The 18280-nt window shown below is 47.2% G+C and overlaps 1 protein-coding gene across 1 annotated transcript in view; it reads right to left on the bottom strand.

The window, feature by feature from the left end:
- Positions 1-561: 561 nt before the first annotated feature.
- RNF212 (ring finger protein 212) overlaps positions 562-18280 on the bottom strand; it is a 59074-nt gene continuing 41355 nt past the window's right edge. The window contains exons 11-13 of the mRNA XM_025385923.1: positions 2882-2954; positions 1145-1311; positions 562-816 (exon numbers count right to left, since the gene is read on the bottom strand). Coding sequence (XP_025241708.1) covers positions 804-816; positions 1145-1311; positions 2882-2954 — 253 coding nt within the window. The 3' untranslated portion in view covers positions 562-803. The remainder of the gene's footprint in view (positions 817-1144; positions 1312-2881; positions 2955-18280) is intronic.

The raw sequence follows: 18280 nt of genomic DNA on the forward strand, positions 1-18280 counted from the left end.
GCTTCACGTGGTGCTCGGCTGCTGTTAACTCGGTTAACTTGAGTGAGATAAAGCTGACACTTTTTAGGTAAATGCAAACTAAAAGATTAGAACTAACCCCATAAGCCTCTTTTCCAACCCTGTGTGGTCCCGGCTGGCGGGAGAGACGTGGGGTCTGAGCCTCTCTGGGAGCCCCGTGCACAGGGGCGTCCCCTGCAGGAGACCCCACCCTCCTGACGGAGGAGGCGACTCCACGTACACAGGCCGCACCTGCAGGGTGAACTCAGGCCCGGAATCCATCTCCGGACCTGACAGATTTATCCGCTGAAGCCGGCATCACAGGCCAGCTGTGAGTACTGTGTGAACACAACGCATAGTAATCACCTAACACAGGATGCGGCGGAGCGGACCCACGCGGCGTGCACACCCCACAGCAGACCTGTCTCCCCCAGGAGCTGCAGCCAGAACCTTCTCACAGTAAATCAACAGGCAGGTGTTCGTTTTGCCTCCAGCATCAACATTTTAAGGAAGTTCCAAGTTGTTAAGAGTGAAGTTTCAAACATATCACATATACGCTACCCCTGATAATCAGAAAAATACTTTATTCGACTACATTACTTAATTATTTCATCAAGTGAGAAAGTGTAGTCGCATTGGCTGTCTAACATACACATGCTAGTAGGCAGAAGGCTGGAGGACTGGAAGGGGCAGAGCGGGTGGCTGGGTGTTCATCTTTCACGTGTCACTGCCCCAAGGTGAGCAAGTCCCGCAGGAAGCATCGAGAGTCGCAATAAAAACACATCAACTTTGTCTTTGAAATGACTTCAAAACTTCACACTGTTGAGGAAAATGAGGGTGCACATGTTACATACAAAAAATAAGGTGGGGAGAAGAGTTTATTCACTAAAATGTGTACTTTTAAAAATTCAGATGTCATCTTAGTATTTTCAGAGTATTATCAATATGTTTTAAGTCGTAATTTTGGAAATTCACAATGAATATAAAAGTGAACCTTGCTGCGTTTCTGAACGACTAAGGCAAAGCTCAGAAACACAACTCTTGAGAACGTTTAGAGCTCCGTGTCTGCCCTTGGCGCACACTTGAAAACTTCTTTACACATGCACTTTCCCAAGAGCATTTCCTTCTGGGGCTGCTGAGCACTTGCCTGAACACTGCCTCTGCAGCAGGCTGGCGATGCTGATGGGCGGCCTGGGGGGCAGCCCGGCCTGGGAGCTCCCGAAGCCTGGAGAGTCCCCTCTTCCTGCTCTCCCTGGTAACTGTGGTGTTGGCGTTAGCGGTGGTCCCTTGTAGGGGATTTGCAGAGGTGGAATCCTAATAAATTCAAGAAACACAAAATTAGGCCGGGCGCGGTGGCTCAAGCCTGTAATCCCAGCACTTTGGGAGGCCGAGACGGGCGGATCACGAGGTCAGGAGATCGAGACCATCCTGGCTAACATGGTGAAACCCCGTCTCTACTAAAAAATACAAAAAACTAGCTGGGCGCGGTGGCGGGCGCCTGTAGTCCCAGCTACTCGGGAGGCTGAGGCAGGAGAATGGCGTGAACCTGGGAGGCGGAGCTTGCAGTGAGCAGAGATCCGGCCACTGCACTCCAGCCTGGGCGGCAGAGCGAGACTCCGTCTCAAAAAAAAAAAAAAAAAAAAAAAAAAAGAAACACAAAATTATGAATGCTCCAAGCATCTCTGGTGACATGACAATTAGAGCACTGACGGTTTTGTGGTTTTAAAGGCCTGGATTCACAAGCATCTCTGAGTACCTCGGACCAGCACGCACACCCCCACCAGGCGGTCAGCAGAAGACATGGACAGATGCTGCAGGGCCCGTGGGCACCCAGGAGGGTCAACACCCCAGGCCAACGGGGATGGGAGGTGGGGATGTGAGAGAACGCTGAGGCCTGCAGGCAGCCAGGGGTGGACTGGACAACAGGCATTAAAAGCCGTTCAAGGACTCTGGGGGGTTGACATGGGAGGGTCTGCCTTTTAGAGAGAGCACCGGACCTTTGAACACTTGAGTTCAGTTGACAGAGACATCGGTGTGTACTTAAATATGCAGCAGACAGAGTGGGAGGCCACCCAGAGGTCTGAGAAGAAGAGCATGGGGAGGTGAACTGTGGTCTGTTCTGGGGCTGGGGCGGAGTCCAGCCTGCCACCTGCTTTTGTAAATAAAGTTTTACTGGAACCCAGCCACACCCATTAATTTACACACTGCCTGCCCCAGCCTTCTCAATACAGAGGCAGAGCTGAGCAGCTGCCCAAAAAGTCAAACATATTTACTACCTGACCTTTATAGAAGACGCCTGCTGACCCACGGCCTATTCTTGTAGTAAAATAGCACACAGTCATCATGTGGTTCTTTTGAAGATTTTAGCAACAGGGCAAATGCCTACATTGTATCTTAGCTTCAAAAAAGCAAACTCCTGGCCAGGCACGGTGGCTGATGCCTGTAATCCCAGCATTTTGGGAGGCCGAGGTGGGTGGATCACCTGAGGTGGGGAGTTCGAGACCAGCCTGACCAACATGGAGAAACTCCGTCTCCACTAAAAATACAAAATTAGCCATGCTTGGTGGAGCATGCCTGTAATCCCAGCTACTCGGGAGGCTGAGGCAGGAGAATCACTTAAACCCGGGAGGTGGAGGTTGCGGTGAGCCAAGATCACGCCATTGCACTCCAGTCTGGGCAACAAAGAGGGAAACTCTGGCTAAAAAAAAAGCAAACTCTAAAGTGGTATATGCAACAAAACCTCACTCAAAGCGTGTAAAAAAAGGGATGAAAAGCAACACATTAAACTTTTAGCAGTAATTCTGTGGGTGAGATGATGAGCAGTTTATTTTGCTGACCATTTCCTTTAAAACGCTGTGAAGAAGGTGCTTGCAGGGGACACTACCTGAGAGGCTTTCCCACGCTCCTCTGACTCGGTGTCAAGCCGGGATGCTCGGGGGCCCGGGAGGAGACACTGCCTGTGGTAGAACAAGAAAAAAACACGAGTCGTTCACGGTAACACATCACAGTGCTTTGAGGACGACAACCAGGCCAGCCTGCTGTGCTTCTCGGTAGCTGTCACTGCCTCTCCGCCATGAGGGCAGAGGCAGGCAGAGCCACACAGGCACGCGGGTTCTTCTTCGGTCACGCGCAGCCCTGGTGCCAGCACTGAGCAGCCCCGGGTCTTCCACATGAGGGCGTAAATATCCTACATTTTAATCTTTCTACCTTTATGCACCTCTGCAGCTTAGAGAATATGTAAGCCATCTGAATCGTCAGCAGCTGGAAAGCGAGACCTGGAAATGAACTGGCCAGTCCCAGCTGAGCTTCAGCCTCACTCAGGGGCCCTCGGCCGGGGGCTCTGCGAAGGGGCCTGCCCGTCATGGGGGCAGCCGTCGGCATGCAGACTGTGCCTGGCATACACAGGTGCTCAATGAGCATCTGGAGCACAAGCTTCTTCCCCTGCCTCTCCCAAGCCTTGGCTCCTGCTCCCGAGAACTGCCGGAAGGGCAAAAGCACGTCCAGAAGTTCTTTCAGCGCCCCACCCGTGTTTGCTTTCTCCAGGTGCCTTGTAAGGTGAAAGGGGAGATGTGACGACTGAGTTCTCAAGTAGCACCTGCTCGTGGACCCCAGGCTGGGAAAAGCCACCTGGTGAGGGAGCCCGAGCATTAGGGCTTCCCCAGCGCAGTGACTGGTGACTGCCCGGTGACTGCCCAGTGCCTGCCTGCGGCGGCATGTCGGGGGGTCGCAGGCCTGTGGGGCACAAGGCAGTCTCCGTATCCCCAACGGGGGTCTTGTCTTTGCCCCGGGCTGTGCGGACCTTGTGAGGATGTTGCCTGCGGGAGGTATCATAACTCCTGAGTCTGCAGGTGACCCTGAGAAGCCTCCAAAGAACAGCTAAGAGCAAGAAGGAGAGCTGTCCTACTGGGCTGTGTGAGTGCTGCCTTCACTTCTGTCTTTTATCATGGTTTGGCATCTGGAGGCTTGTGGACCCTGCAGAGACTGCCCTCCTAGGGACAGCCAGTTCCTAGAGGCAGGAGGCCATGGTGAGCACACTTCTGATATGAAAGCCAACAAATTCAGAGCCCATGTTCAGAGCCCACCCCAAGCCTGGGCAGCCTGTTCCACTCACCCTGCCTGATCCTCCCATGAGAACCACAACCAAGGTGCTAGGTCTCCCCTCACTCCCTCCCTGGGGGTCTCTGGGGAACTATGAGTGGAAACTCCTTTCCTGACAGCCATTGCCTCCTCATCCTTCGGCCTCACACCAGCTGATTAAAACAAAACCCTGTACATTGAACACACAGAACCACAAATAATAACGATAGCAGGCATCTTTTGTTAAGTAACTTATGCTCAATACTAGATGGTTAGTTGAAATTGTTGGCTCGGCGCGGTGGCTCATGCCTGTAATCCCAGCACTTTGGGAGGCTGAGGCAGGCAGATCACCTGACGTCAGGAGTTTGAGACCAGCCTGACCAACAGTGGAGAAACCCCGTCTCTACTAAAAATACAAAATTAGCCAGGCGTGGTGGTGCATGCCTGTAATCCCAGCTACTAGGGAGGCCGAGGCAGGAGAATCACTTGAACCTGGGAGGCAGAGGTTGCAGTAAGCTGAGATCACGCCATTGCACTCCAGCCTGGGCAACAGAGTGAAATTCTGTCTCAGAAAAAAAAAAAAAAAAAAAAGAAAAGAAAGAAATTGTTTCCTGTTTACTCAATGGAAATTTTTCAAGATAACTATTATCAACAGAGATGAAGAGACTGAGGACCCAAGAGGCCAACAACTCACCCAGGCTCTGGCGAGCAGTGCTCAGACAGCCAAGTGTGGGCCATGGGATCTCAGACCCAAAAGACCCCCTGCTGCTCAGCCCCCTGCCTGTCCCACAGGGCTCGGGAATCCTAAGGAGTCCTTTATGTTCTGCTGGGAACCAAGTCACACCAGGAATCACCCTGAAGAGCGGGGACTTGGAGAAAGGGGTGGCCAGGGAGTGCTAGAGGAAGGCCCGAAAGCCACCCAGAGCCAGGCCAGCTCTCAACAGCACAGCAGCCCCGAGCCGGGAGGAGCTCCTCAGGGTGCCAAGGGGGCCCCGTGTTTCAGCCTCACTAAGAAGCAGGTGATCAGAGAGATAACCCATTCCTACGACACCTTTCAGCGCAGCGGTCTCTGTTCAGGGGAGTAATGCTGTTTAATGTGTTTCACAAAGATGTCCATTTGAAAAATTTAACGAAAACACGCTGACATTTGAAGAGGGTAAATTTCACCATCTGGGTGCCCAACAGCCTGCTTCCCTGTGGTGCCAGATCCCCTGTGTTGTGTTCCGGAGGGGACCACATACTGCAGAGTGACTGCCCTGCGCCCCTGCCGACAGGTCAGACAGCCCGACACACTGCTCAGTGAGTCCGCAGGGCAGACAATGGACAGACTGCCCGCCTGCCACTCTGACATGTGAGGAGTGCTCATGTCATTTAGTGAGTGCTTCTTGAGGAGGACCGCTGGCTACAGTTAAGTAGAAATCAGTGAATTATCTCTACGAAGCCAAGTATGAAACTGGACAAAATGGTAGAAACAACGGTTCAGGCCTCTGAAAATCAACTTGAGGCAGACAACAAATCAGAACACACTGACTCCCGAAATCACAACACACTGACTCCCGAAATCACAACACACTGACTCCCGAAATCAGAACACACTGACTCCTGAACAGAACACACTGACTCCCGAAATCAGAACACACTGACTCCCGAAATCACAACACACTGACTCCCGAAATCACAACACACACTGACTCCCGAAATCAGAACACACTGACTCCCGAAATCACAACACACTGACTCCCGAAATCACAACACACACTGACTCCCGAAATCACAACACACTGACTTCCGAAATCACAACACACACTGACTTCCGAAATCACAACATACTGACTCCCGAAATCACAACACACTGACTTCCGAAATCACAACACACTGACTCCCGAAATCACAACACACACTGACTTCCGAAATCAGAACACACTGACTCCCGAAATCACAACACACTGACTCCCGAAATCAGAACACACTGACTCCCGAAATCAGAACACACACTGACTCCCGAAATCAGAACACACTGACTCCCGAAATCACAACACACTGACTCCCGAAATCACAACACACTGACTCCCGAAATCAGAACACACTGACTCCCGAAATCAGAACACACTGACTCCTGAAATCAGAACACACTGACTCCCGAAATCAGAACACACTGACTCCCGAAATCACAACACACTGACTCCCGAAATCAGAACACGCTGACTCCCGAAATCAGAACACGCTGACTCCCGAAATCACAACACACTGACTCCCGAAATCAGAACACACTGACTCCTGAACAGAACACACTGACTCCCAAAATCACAACACACTGACTCCCGAAATCACAACACACTGACTCCTGAACAGAACACACTGACTCCCGAAATCACAACACACTGACTCCCGAAATCACAACACACTGACTCCTGAACAGAACACACTGACTCCCAAAATCAGAACACACTGACTCCCGAAATCAGAACACACTGACTCCTGAACAGAACACACTGACTCCCGAAATCACAACACACTGACTCCTGAAATCACAACACACTGACTCCCGAAATCAGAACACACTGACTCCCGAAATCACAACACACTGACTCCCGAAATCACAACACACTGACTCCTGAAATCAGAACACACTGACTCCTGAACAGAACACACTGACTCCCGAAATCAGAACACACTGACTCCCGAAATCAGAACACACTGACTCCCGAAATCACAACACGCTGACTCCCGAAATCACAACACACACTGACTCCCGAAATCAGAACACACTGACTCCCAAAATCAGAACACACTGACTCCCGAAATCACAACACACTGACTCCTGAACAGAACACACTGACTCCCGAAATCACAACACACTGACTCCCGAAATCACAACACGCTGACTCCCGAAATCACAACACACTGACTCCTGAACAGAACACACTGACTCCCGAAATCACAACACACTGACTCCCGAAATCACAACACGCTGACTCCCGAAATCACAACACACTGGCTCCCGAAATCACAACACGCTGACTCCCGAAATCACAACACACTGGCTCCTGAAATCACAACACACTGGCTCCTGAAATCACAACACACTGGCTCCTGAAATCCTGCTGCAGCTTTGGGAGGAGCGGGACTTGGCTTCCCGGCCTGAGGGTGAATACAGACACAAAATTCCTCAACAAAATACCGCAAACCAAATCCAGCAGCATATAAGCAGCTGCTCCACCTCCCCCTACCCCACTCTACCCAGTAACAGCACAGCTGCACCAGGGTAGGTGGCTGAGGACCAGCAGCTTTGCTTCCAGAGGGGGTGGGCTCAAGGTGGGAGGGGAACACTTTCATCAGCCATGGGGGGTCCATCTGCAGGACCTGGAGAGGCCCACAGCCCTGGCTGGGGAGGGGTCAGGAGAGCAGGGACCAGTCAGAAAAATAATGGGGAGATGCTGAGAACAAGAGAGCCAGACGGAGGTGGCTCCCCTGGAACCCTGGCCGACAGAAGCAGCACAGGCGTGTGCAGGGGATCCAGCACGGCCACAGAAGTGATGCCACAGGGGACCAGGAACCGACTGGATATCAGCTCCCTACACGCGCGGATCGTTGGCCTTGGGGAGCCTCAGGGATGCGCGGTGTTGGAGCACAACCACAGACGGAGCAGCAGCCCACCGCTGAGCTGTAGAGACAGGCGGACACCCCGGGACACCCTGGCTCAACAAGAAGTGCAGAAACCATGAGCGGACACATCTGCAGCTGCCACGGACACAGGTTCTCCAGGTCCTGGTGAAATACCCAAGCAAACAAAAACCAATCAAACAACCTCTGATAGAAATACAAGAATCCAGACTTGCTCAAATACAGTACCCAGGTTGTCCAGATTGCAGCCCCTAATCATGGGACAAGCAAAGAAACAGAAGCGTGACGACACTCAGGGAAAAGGGCAGATGGCAGAGGCCCGCGCTGCGTGGCCCAGATTGCATTTCCTAAGGACTCCAGAGTGGCTACTGTAAATGAGCCAAAGAATTAAAGGAAAATATGATGATAGTGACTCAACACACAGGGCTTCCAGCACAAACACAGAAACACTGAAAAAAAAGAACCAAGAACGGAACCTTTTCTAATGCATTCTACAAGGACAGAATGAGGTCCTGACACCAAAAGCAGACAGAGACGTTACAAGGAAAGAAGTGTGCTGACCAGTATCTCTTATGAATATAGACACAAAATTCCTCAACAAAATACCAGCAAACCAAATCCAGCAGCGTATAAGAAAGATCATACACCATGACCAACTGGGATTCGCCTCAGGAATGCATGGTTCCTTCAACACACAGAAATCAACACCATATTAATATATTCTATCGATGGAAGTAATTACATCTATGAACACATCACGGTAACAGAACAAAACCCAGTGATCATCTCAAAAGATAAAGAGAAAGCACTTGAAAAATTTAACCCTTCTTCATGACAAAGGACTAGAAGGGCACTTCTCAACCCTACAAAGGGCGCCTCCAGGAAACCTTCGGTGAACACCATCCTTCATGGTGAAAGGCTGAAAGCTTCCTCCTAAGATCAGGAACAGAACAAAGACAAGGATGTCTGTTCTTGCCACTTGTATTCAACACTGTATTGAAAGTTCTAGAGAGGACAGTTAGGCGAGAAAAATAAATGAAAGTCCTGCAGTGGGATGGGAAGCGAAAAAAGAAAAATAAAAGTAAAAGATAAATAAAAGGCACCGTGGTTGGAAAGGAAAAAGTAAAACGACCTCTACTTGCAGATGACATGATTTGCCATATACAGAAAACCCTGGAGAATCCACAAAACATTCCCCAGAGCTCATAAATGAACTCAGTAGATTGCAGGATACAAGATCCACCTATAAAAATCAGTTGTATTTCTATGTACTGGCAATGAAAATCTGAAAATAAAAGTTAGAAAACAATTCTATTTACGGTAGCACCAAAATAACAAAATACTTAGGATTAACTTTTACTAATGAAGTACAAGATTTCTTCACTGAAAACTATAAAATACCATTGAAAGAAATCAAAGACCTAAATAAAGGGAAAGCTATGTCCAACATTCATGGATTGGAAGACGCAGTGTTAGTATTAGATGGCAACACTCCCTACATTGATGTACAAGGTGAATTAAAACTCTACCAAGATTTCAACCGGCTTTGTCAGCAGAAATGGGAAAGTTGATCCTAACATTCATATGGAAATGCAAGGAACTCAAAATAGGCAAAACAACCTCAAAAAAGAACAAAGTTGGAAAACTCACACTTCATAATTTCAAAAGTTACTATAAAGCTATAGTAAGTGACAGACAAAAAGAAAAATACTTAAAGCAGCAAGAGAAGAGCGACTCATCACCTACAGGACAATATGATTAACGGCTGACTTCTCATCAGAAATAATGGAACTGGCTGGGTACGGTGGCTCATGCCTGGAATCCCAGCACTTTGGGAAGCCAAGGCTGGTGAACGGCTTGAGATCAGGAGTCCAAGACTAGCCTTGGGCAACATGACGAAACCCTGTCTCTACAAAAAATTGAAAAATTAGGCCAGGTGTGGTGGTGGCTCATGCCTGTAATCCCAGCACTTTAGGAGGCCGAGGTGGGCAGATCACCTGAGGTCAGGAGTTCGAGACCAGCCTGGCCAACATAGTGAAATCCTGTCTCTACTAAAAATATAAAAATTAGCCAGATGTGGTGGCAGGCACCTGTAATCCCAGCTATTCAGTAGGCTGAGGCAGGAGAATCACTTGAACCCAGAGGTGGAGGTTGCCGTGAGATCACGCCATTGTACTCCAGCTTGGGCAACAGAGTGAGACTTAGTCTCAGAAAAAAAAAAAAATTAGCCAGGTGTGGTGGTGCATGCCTATAGTCCCAGATACTCAGGAGGCTGAGGTGGGAGGATTGACTGAGCCCAGGAGATCCAGGCTGCAGTGAGCCATGGTCAAGCCACTGCACTCTAGCCTGGGTGTCAGAGTGAGACCCAGTCTGGGAAAAACAAAACAAAACAAAACCCCACAAAAAAACCAATAATAATAATAATAATGGAAGCCAGAAGACAGAGGAATGACATATATACCAAGTGCTAAAAAGTCAACCAAAAAAATGTATATTCAGTGAAATTATCGTTCAAAATGAAGACAAAGACATTCAAATATGGAAAAAAAACAAAAAACAATGAAGAGAATTCACTCCTAGCCAATCTTCCCTGCAAGAAAAAACTGGAAATGGTTAATATGTTGTGAATGATGTAATAAAAGATTTTTTTTCTCTAAAGGACTTTAAGAAACATAAGTTTAATTCAGGAAATAATAACACCATATTGTTCATTTATAACACATAGATCCCATATATATGTATATAAATAAATATGACAAACTAGGTGGGAGGAAGTGGGGCTATATGGGAGCAATGTGGTTACGTTCCACTGGAATTCAGTCAGTGTTCACCTCAAGTATTCTGTGATGAGTTCAAGATGCATGTTGTAATCTCTAGAGGAATCACTAAGCAAATAATAAAGCACACAGATAAAGTATCAACACAAGAACTAAAATGTTTATTAGTCTGCTTGAGCTTCTATAATAAAATACCACAGACTGGGTGGCTTACACAACAGAAATTTATATCTCTTAGTTCTGGAGACTGGCAAGTCTATCAAGATGCTGGTTAATGTGGGTCCTGGCTTGCAGACAGCAGCCTTCTCTGTCTTCACACGGCCTCTTTTGTGTGTCTGTGCAGAGAGTTAGTGAGCAAGCTCCCTGGTGTCTCTTGTGTTTTAAAAATTTATTAGGATACAATTTCCTACCTTAACCATTTTCAGTGTACAGTTCACTGGTATTAAATACATTCCTAATGCTGTGCAACCATCACACCGTCCATCTCTGTAACTGTTTTCATTCTGTGAAACTGAACCTCTGTTCCCATTAAACGAGAGCTTCCCACTCCTCCATCCCATAGCCTCTGGCAGCCACCATCCTCCTTTCCGTCTCTACAATTCTGACTACCTCACACGCGAGGACTCACAGCGCATTTGTCTTTCTGTGACTGGCTTATGCACTTAGTGTAACGTCCTCAACGTTCATCCACACGGTAGCGTGTGTCGGAGTTCCTTTCCCTTTTAAGGCTGAATCACAGTCCATTGTATGGAGACACACATTTTACCTATCCATGTTCATCTGGTGACACTTAGGCGGCTCCCACGTTTTAGCCACTGTGAATAATACTGCTATGATCTTGGGTATACAAGCATCTCTAAGAGACCCTGCTTTCAATTCTTTTGAGCACTGAATTGAAATGCAGGATCATCTGGGAATTGTGTTTTTAATTTTTGGAGGAACGGCCACACTGTTTTCCACAGCGGCCACACCGTTTCACATTCCCACCAACAGTGCACACGCTTCCAATTCCTCCGCATCCTTAACAACACTTGTTATTTTGAGTTTTAAAAAATGATTACAATAAATATTTATTTAAAGAAAACATCTGCAGACCAAATAATTCTGAAGTTTGTTTCAGGTTTAACCATCTTCATAAGAATACTCTGAGGACAGCTGCATCCACAGACTTCAACTACATGATTACTTCTTTCTTTGTCCATTCTTCTCTCTCGTTTCTTTCTCTTTATTTTTTTTGAGACAGGGTCTCACTCTGTCACCCAGGCTGGGGTGCAGTGGTATGATCACTGCTCACTGCAGCCTTGACCTCCCAGGCTCAGGCAATTCTCCCACCTCAGCCTCCCAAGAAGCTGGGACCACAGGTGTACGCCACCAGCCTGGATAATTTTTTGTAGACAGGATTTTGCTCAGGCTGGTCTGGAACTCCTGGGCTCAAGCTCCACCTCGGTCTCTCAGCCTCCCAAGTAGCTGGGACTACAGGTGTGTGCCACCACACCCTGCTAGTTTGGGTATTTTTAGTAGAAACAGGTTTCACCATGTTGGCCAGGCTGGTCTTGAACTCCTGACCTCAAGTGATCTGTCCGCTTTGGCTTCCCAAAGTGCTCGGATTACAGGCATCCATGCCTGGCCTGTTTTTGTTTTAAGAGACAGGATCTTCCTCTGTCGTCCAAGCTGGAGTGCAGTGATACAATCATAGTTCACTGCAGCCTTGACCTCCTGAGCTCAAGCAATCCTGCTTCAGTGTCCTAAGTAGCTAGGACTACAGGTGCGATTTTTAAAACATATAGTAGCCATCCTAATGGGTGTGAGATAGTATCTTGCTGTTTTATTTTTTTTCCTCTCTTGGAGATGAGGTCTTGCTGTGTTGCCCAGGCTGGACTCCATCTCCTTGGCTTGAGCAATCCTCCCACCTCAGCCTCCTGAATAGCTGGGACTACAGGCATGAGCCACCATACCCAGCTCTTGCTATAGTTTTGATTTGCATTTCTCTAATGATGAATGATGAGCATCTTTTCATGGCTTATTGACCATTTGTGTACTTTGCCCATTCAAGTCATCTGCCACCCACCCCCCCCGACTTTTCTTTTTTCTGAGACAGAGTCTCACTCTCACCCAGGCTGGAGTGCAGTGGTGCAATCTCGACTTATGCAACCTTTGCCCTCCAGGCTCAAGCAATCCGCCTACCTCAGCTTCCCGAGTAGCCGGGACTACAGGTGTGTGCCACCATGCCTAACTAATTTTTAAGTTTTTTGTAGAGATGGGGGTTTCACCATGTTGTCCAGGCTGGTCTTGAACTCCTGAGCTCAAGCGATCCTCTTGCCTTGGTCTCCCAAAGTGATGGGATGACAAGTGTGTGCCACTGCGCCCGGCCTTTACCCATTTTTGAATCAGGTTGCTTGTTGTTAAGTTTTAGTTCTTTATGTATTCTGGATTGTAATCCCTTATTAGATACATATGATTTGCAAATATTTTCTCTGATTCTGTAAGTTGCCTTTTTACTCTATTGACAGTATCTTCTGATGTGGAAACTTTTAAATTTTCTGAGGTCGATTTGTTTAATATTTTTGTTGTTGTTGTGTGTGCTTTGGTATCATATCCAGGAAATCACTGCCAAATCCAACATTGGGAAGCTTTTGCTCTATGTTTTCTTCAAAGAGTTTTATATTTTATAGTTTTAGGTCCTTGATCCATTTTGAATTAATTTTTGTACATAGTGTTAGGTAGAAGTCCAACTTCATTATTCTGGAGGTGGATATACAGTTTTCCCAACACCATTTCTCGAAAAAACTGTCCTTTCCCCCACTGAATAGCATCTCTCTCCACTGACTAGTGTCTCTCCCCATTGAATATCCTCTCCCCCTGAATAGTGTCTCTCCCCACTGAGTAGTGTCTCTTCCCACTGACTAGCATCTCTCCCCACTGAATAGTCTCTCCCCCTGAATAGCGTCTCTCCCCACTGACTAGTCTCTCTCCCCACTGAATAGTGTCTCTCCACTGAAGAGTGTCTCTCCCCACTGAATAGTGTCTCTCCACTGAAGAGTGTCTCTCCCCACTGAGTAGCGTCTCTCCCCACTGACTAGTGTCTCTCCCCACTGAAGAGTGTCCCTTCACTTAGTGTCTCTCCCCACTGAGTAGCGTCTCTCCTGAGTAGTGTCTCTCCCACTGAGTAGTGTCTCTCTCCACTGAACAGTGTCTCTCCACTGAAGACTGTCTCTCCCCACTGGGTATTGTCTCTCCCCACTTAGTGTCTCTCCCCACTGCGTAGCGCCTCTCCCCGCTGAGTAGCGCCTCTCCCCGCTGAGTAGCGCCTCTCCCCGCTGAGTAGCGTCTCTCCCTGCTGAGTACTGTCTCTCCCCGCTGAGTAGTGTCTCTCTCCACTGAGTACTGTCTCTCCCCGCTGAGTAGTGTCTCTCTCCACTGAGTACTGTCTCTCTCCACTGAGTAGTGTCTGTCCCTACTGAGTAGTGTCTCTCTCCACTGAATAGTGTCTCTCTCCACTGAGTAGTGTCTGTCCCCACTGAGTACTGTCTCTCCCCACTGAGTAGTGTCTCTCCCTACTGAGTAGCATCTCTCTCCACTGAGTAGCGTCTCTCCCCACTGAGTACTGTCTCTCTCCACTGGGTACTGTCTCTCCCCACTGAGTAGCGTCTCTCCCCACTGAGTAGCGTCTCTCTCCACTGAGTAGCGTCTCTCTCCACTGAGTAGTGTCAGTCCCCACTGAGTAGTGTCTGTCCCTACTGACCTAGTGTCTGTTTCTCCACTGAATGGTGTCTTCTGTTCTCAGGACATGAATCTTATTGGATTAGGGCTCCATGCTTATGACCTAATTTAACTTTACCTCCTAAAGGTTCTAACTCAAAATATAGTGACATTGGGGGTCAAGGACTTCAACATATGAATTTTGGGGGAACTCAAATCAGTCTATAGCAAAATGGTATGATAAAAATATTTATTGTAAACAAAGGCAGTTAAGGAGATACCAATAAACTAAGAATCCTGTCATACATAAAACAAAAACCAGCAAGACAGCAAGCACAAGTCCAACCACAAAATTAATAATTATATTAAATATCAATGGACTAAACGATTAAATCAGAAGGTATAGATTATAACAGATCAAAAAACAAGATCTAACCATATGTTGTCTATCAGAGGCACATCATGGATTGAAAGACACAGACAGGCTGAAAACCAAAGCATGGGAAAAGATACACCATATGAATGATAATCAACATAAAAATTGAATGAAGAAAATTCCACCATAAAAAATAATGAAATACCTAGGGCCAGGCGCGATGGCTCATGCCTGTAATCCCAGCACTTTGGGAGGCTGAGGTGGATGGATGGCTCGAGGCCAGGAGATCGAGACCAGCCTGGTCAACATGGTGAACCCCGTCTCTACTAAAATTACAAAAATTAGCCGGGTGTGGTGGTGCACCCCTGTAATTAATCCAAGCTACTCAGGAGGCTGAAGCACAAGAATTGCTTGAACCCAGGAGGCAGAGGTTGCAGTGAGCTTAGATGGCACCACTGCACTCCAGCCTGGGTCACAGCAAGACTCCGTCTCAACAACAACAAAAAAACAACCTATGTGTAAGTTTATCAAGAAAGTACAAGGCCTGCACAGTGAAAATACTGAGGATTCTTGAGAGAAACTAAGGAAGCTCTAATCAATGGAGAGACACAGCACATCTATGGACTGAGACAGTTAAAACTGTGAAGATGGCAGTTCTCCCCACACTGATGTAGAGATTCAATCAAAATCAAAATCCCGGCAGACTTTCTTTGTAGAATTTGACATTATCCTAAAATTTATATGGAAATGAAGAGAACCTGGAATAGGCAAAATTATGTTGACAAATTAAGAAAAAGGTTAGAGGGCTATGCCATCTAATTCCAAAACTTACTGTAAAGCAAAAGTAACCAAGATATTGTGGTATTTGTGAAAGGAGATAATATACTGATCGACAGGGTCCAGAAGAAAGCCCTCACCAGCCGTTCTGCTATTTATTCTCCAGTGTCTCTGTCTCCTTTGTCCTTCTATTGTCTTGATTGTCTTTGTGTTTAACACATGCTTTACAACGTCATTTAACAATCCCTCTTGAGTTTTCAGCTGTGTTTTTTAGAGTTATGTATGCTGTGGCTCCATCTCCTCGCTCTTCCTTTGTGCTTATTATCCTCTATGTTACATCTATTTGTTGTAACTCCAACAATACAAGTTATAATTGTTGCTTCAATTTTGTGTTTTGTAAAGTAATGAGAAGATAAAAGAAATTAACAATGCAGTCTCTTATTCTCATCCCATAATCACCATTCCCCATGCTCTTCATTCCTTCTAACAGACTGAAGTTACTGTGTGGCATCAGCCTAAATGCCTTCCTTTACGTTTCTTGTAGGGCAGGTCTGTTAGCAATGAATTCTGCTTCTCTTACTCCGTGAATGTATTTAGTCTTCATTTTAAAATGTTAATTTCACTGGATACAGAATTCCTGGTTGACGTTTTAAAAATGCATTTTGAACATGACCATATCTGGAAAGAGTTTAGCAGAAAATACAAACCTCTGAACAAAATAGAAATCTATGAATCTGGCTGGACGCAGTGGCTCATGCCTGTAATCCTAGCACTTTGGGAGGCTGAGGCAGGTGGATTGCCTAAGCTCAGGAATTTGAGACCATCCTGGGCAACATGGCAAAACTACATCTCTAGTAAAAATACAAAAAAAAAAAAAAAATTAGCTGGGTATGGTGGCACACGCCTATAGTCCCAGCTACTTGGGATGCTGAGGCACAAGAATTGCTTGAACCCAGGAGGAGGAGGTTGCAGTGAGCTGAGATTGCACCATTGCACACCAGCCTAGGTGACAGGGCGAGACTCTGTCTCAAAAAAAAAAAAAAAAAAGGAAATCTATCAATCCATATCGTTATAAATTAGTGAATACATAGATACGTGAATTGGGTAAAAGAAAAAGCTCTTCTTTATAGTAGAATGACAATTAATACATATAGAAGGAACTGTGGAAATGGAAAAATTGCTATGAGGCAGTCATCAGAGTGGTGGCTGATTGGGGGGCAGGGGGCGTGAGGCCGGATGAGGAAAAAGGTATCAGTGTCATTTGGACTATCTCTCCACAAGACACCCATCCATTATGGGGGACGTAGTGACTGCAGTGAGAATGCCTGATAGATGCCTGTGTGGTCAGGCGACCAAGGTGAACACCCTCCTGGAGGAATCAGGCGACCAAGGTGAACATCCTCCTGGAGGGATCAGGAGACCAAAGTGAACATCTTCTTGGAGGGACTGGGATACCAAGGTGAATATCCTCCTGGAGGGATCGGGAGACCAAGGTGAACGTCCTCTTGCAGGAATCAATCCGGTGACTAAGGCTAACGTCCCTGTGGCAGAATGTGTCAACTCTGTGCTCTGATGTGCGAAGCAGAGCAGTAGCATTTCTGGGGCATTCCTGCCAATAGAGGATGGTCTGGTCTTCTGAGGAAATACCAGACAACCCAGGTTATGGGTCACCCTTCAGAATGTGAGGCCTAATTATTCTTCAAAACTATTGAGGACAAGAAAGAGAAGTATGAGGAAATGTTCCAGTCCAGAGGAGACAGAAGAGATGTTACAGCTGGATGTAGCTCATCTTTCCATGAGATTCTTGACCAGAGGAGAAGAGAAACTCTTGGCAACCGCTGACGGGATGGTAGAGCTGTGTCAGCGTGGACTGTGCTTGTCAGTGTAGACGCCTGGCCTGAGTTGCGGGCAGTCTTATAGGACTGTGCCGTGTCAGCGTGGACGCCTGGCCTGAGTTGCGGGTGGTCTTGTAGGACTGTGCCGTGTCAGCGTAGACGCCTGGCCTGAGTTGCGGGTGGTCTTATAGGACTGTGCTGTGTCAGCGTAGACGCCTGGCCTGAGTTGCGGGTGGTCTTGTAGGACTGTGCTGTGTCAGTGTGAACACGTGGGCTGAGTTGCGGGCGGTCTTATAGGACTGTGCCGTGTCAGCGTAGACGCCTGGCCTGAGTTGCGGGTGGTCTTGTAGGACTGTGCCGTGTCAGCGTGAACATGTTGCGCATGGTTTTGTAGGACTGTGTTCTTGGTTTTTAGCAGTGCCAGGGCACCACATTGGCAACATGCTCAGAGGTTCAGAGAAATACCAATGATGACAGATAGGGAGCAAATTAACAAAATGTTAACATTTGGGGAAATCTGGGAGGGGAGATATTGGAGTTTTTTGTTTTTTGTTTTTTTTTTTAAATACTGTTCTTACAATTTTTTCTGTGTGCTTGAATTATCTTCAAAATAAATTATTAAAAAAACTCATCTTACAACATACCTCAAGATAAACTTCAAAGAATTTGGAAGAAGGTAAACATTAAAAACTACAAGAATTCTATTCTGTGAAAGATAATGTCAAGAGAACAAAAGGACAAGCCACAAAATGGAAGAAAATATTTTCAAGATACATATTTATCTGATAAAGAAACGTCATCAAAAAAAAGACTCACAAAAAAGAACTGTCGGCCGGGCGCGGTGGCTCAAGCCTCTAATCCCAGCACTTTGGGAGGCCGAGATGGGCGGATCACGAGGTCAGGAGATCGAGACCATCCTGGCTAACACGGTGAAACCCGGTCTCTACTAAAAAATACAAAAAACTAGCCGGACGAGGTGGTGGGCGCCTGTGGTCCCAGCTACTTGGGAGGCTGAGGCAGGAGAATGGCGTAAACCCGGGAGGCAGAGCTTGCAGTGAGCCAAGATCCGGCCACTGCACTCCAGCCTGGGCGACAGAGCGAGACTCCGTCTCAAAAAA

The sequence above is a fragment of the Theropithecus gelada genome, chromosome 5 (genome assembly GCF_003255815.1).
Source record: "Theropithecus gelada isolate Dixy chromosome 5, Tgel_1.0, whole genome shotgun sequence".
In the NCBI taxonomy this organism is placed as follows: domain Eukaryota; kingdom Metazoa; phylum Chordata; class Mammalia; order Primates; family Cercopithecidae; genus Theropithecus; species Theropithecus gelada.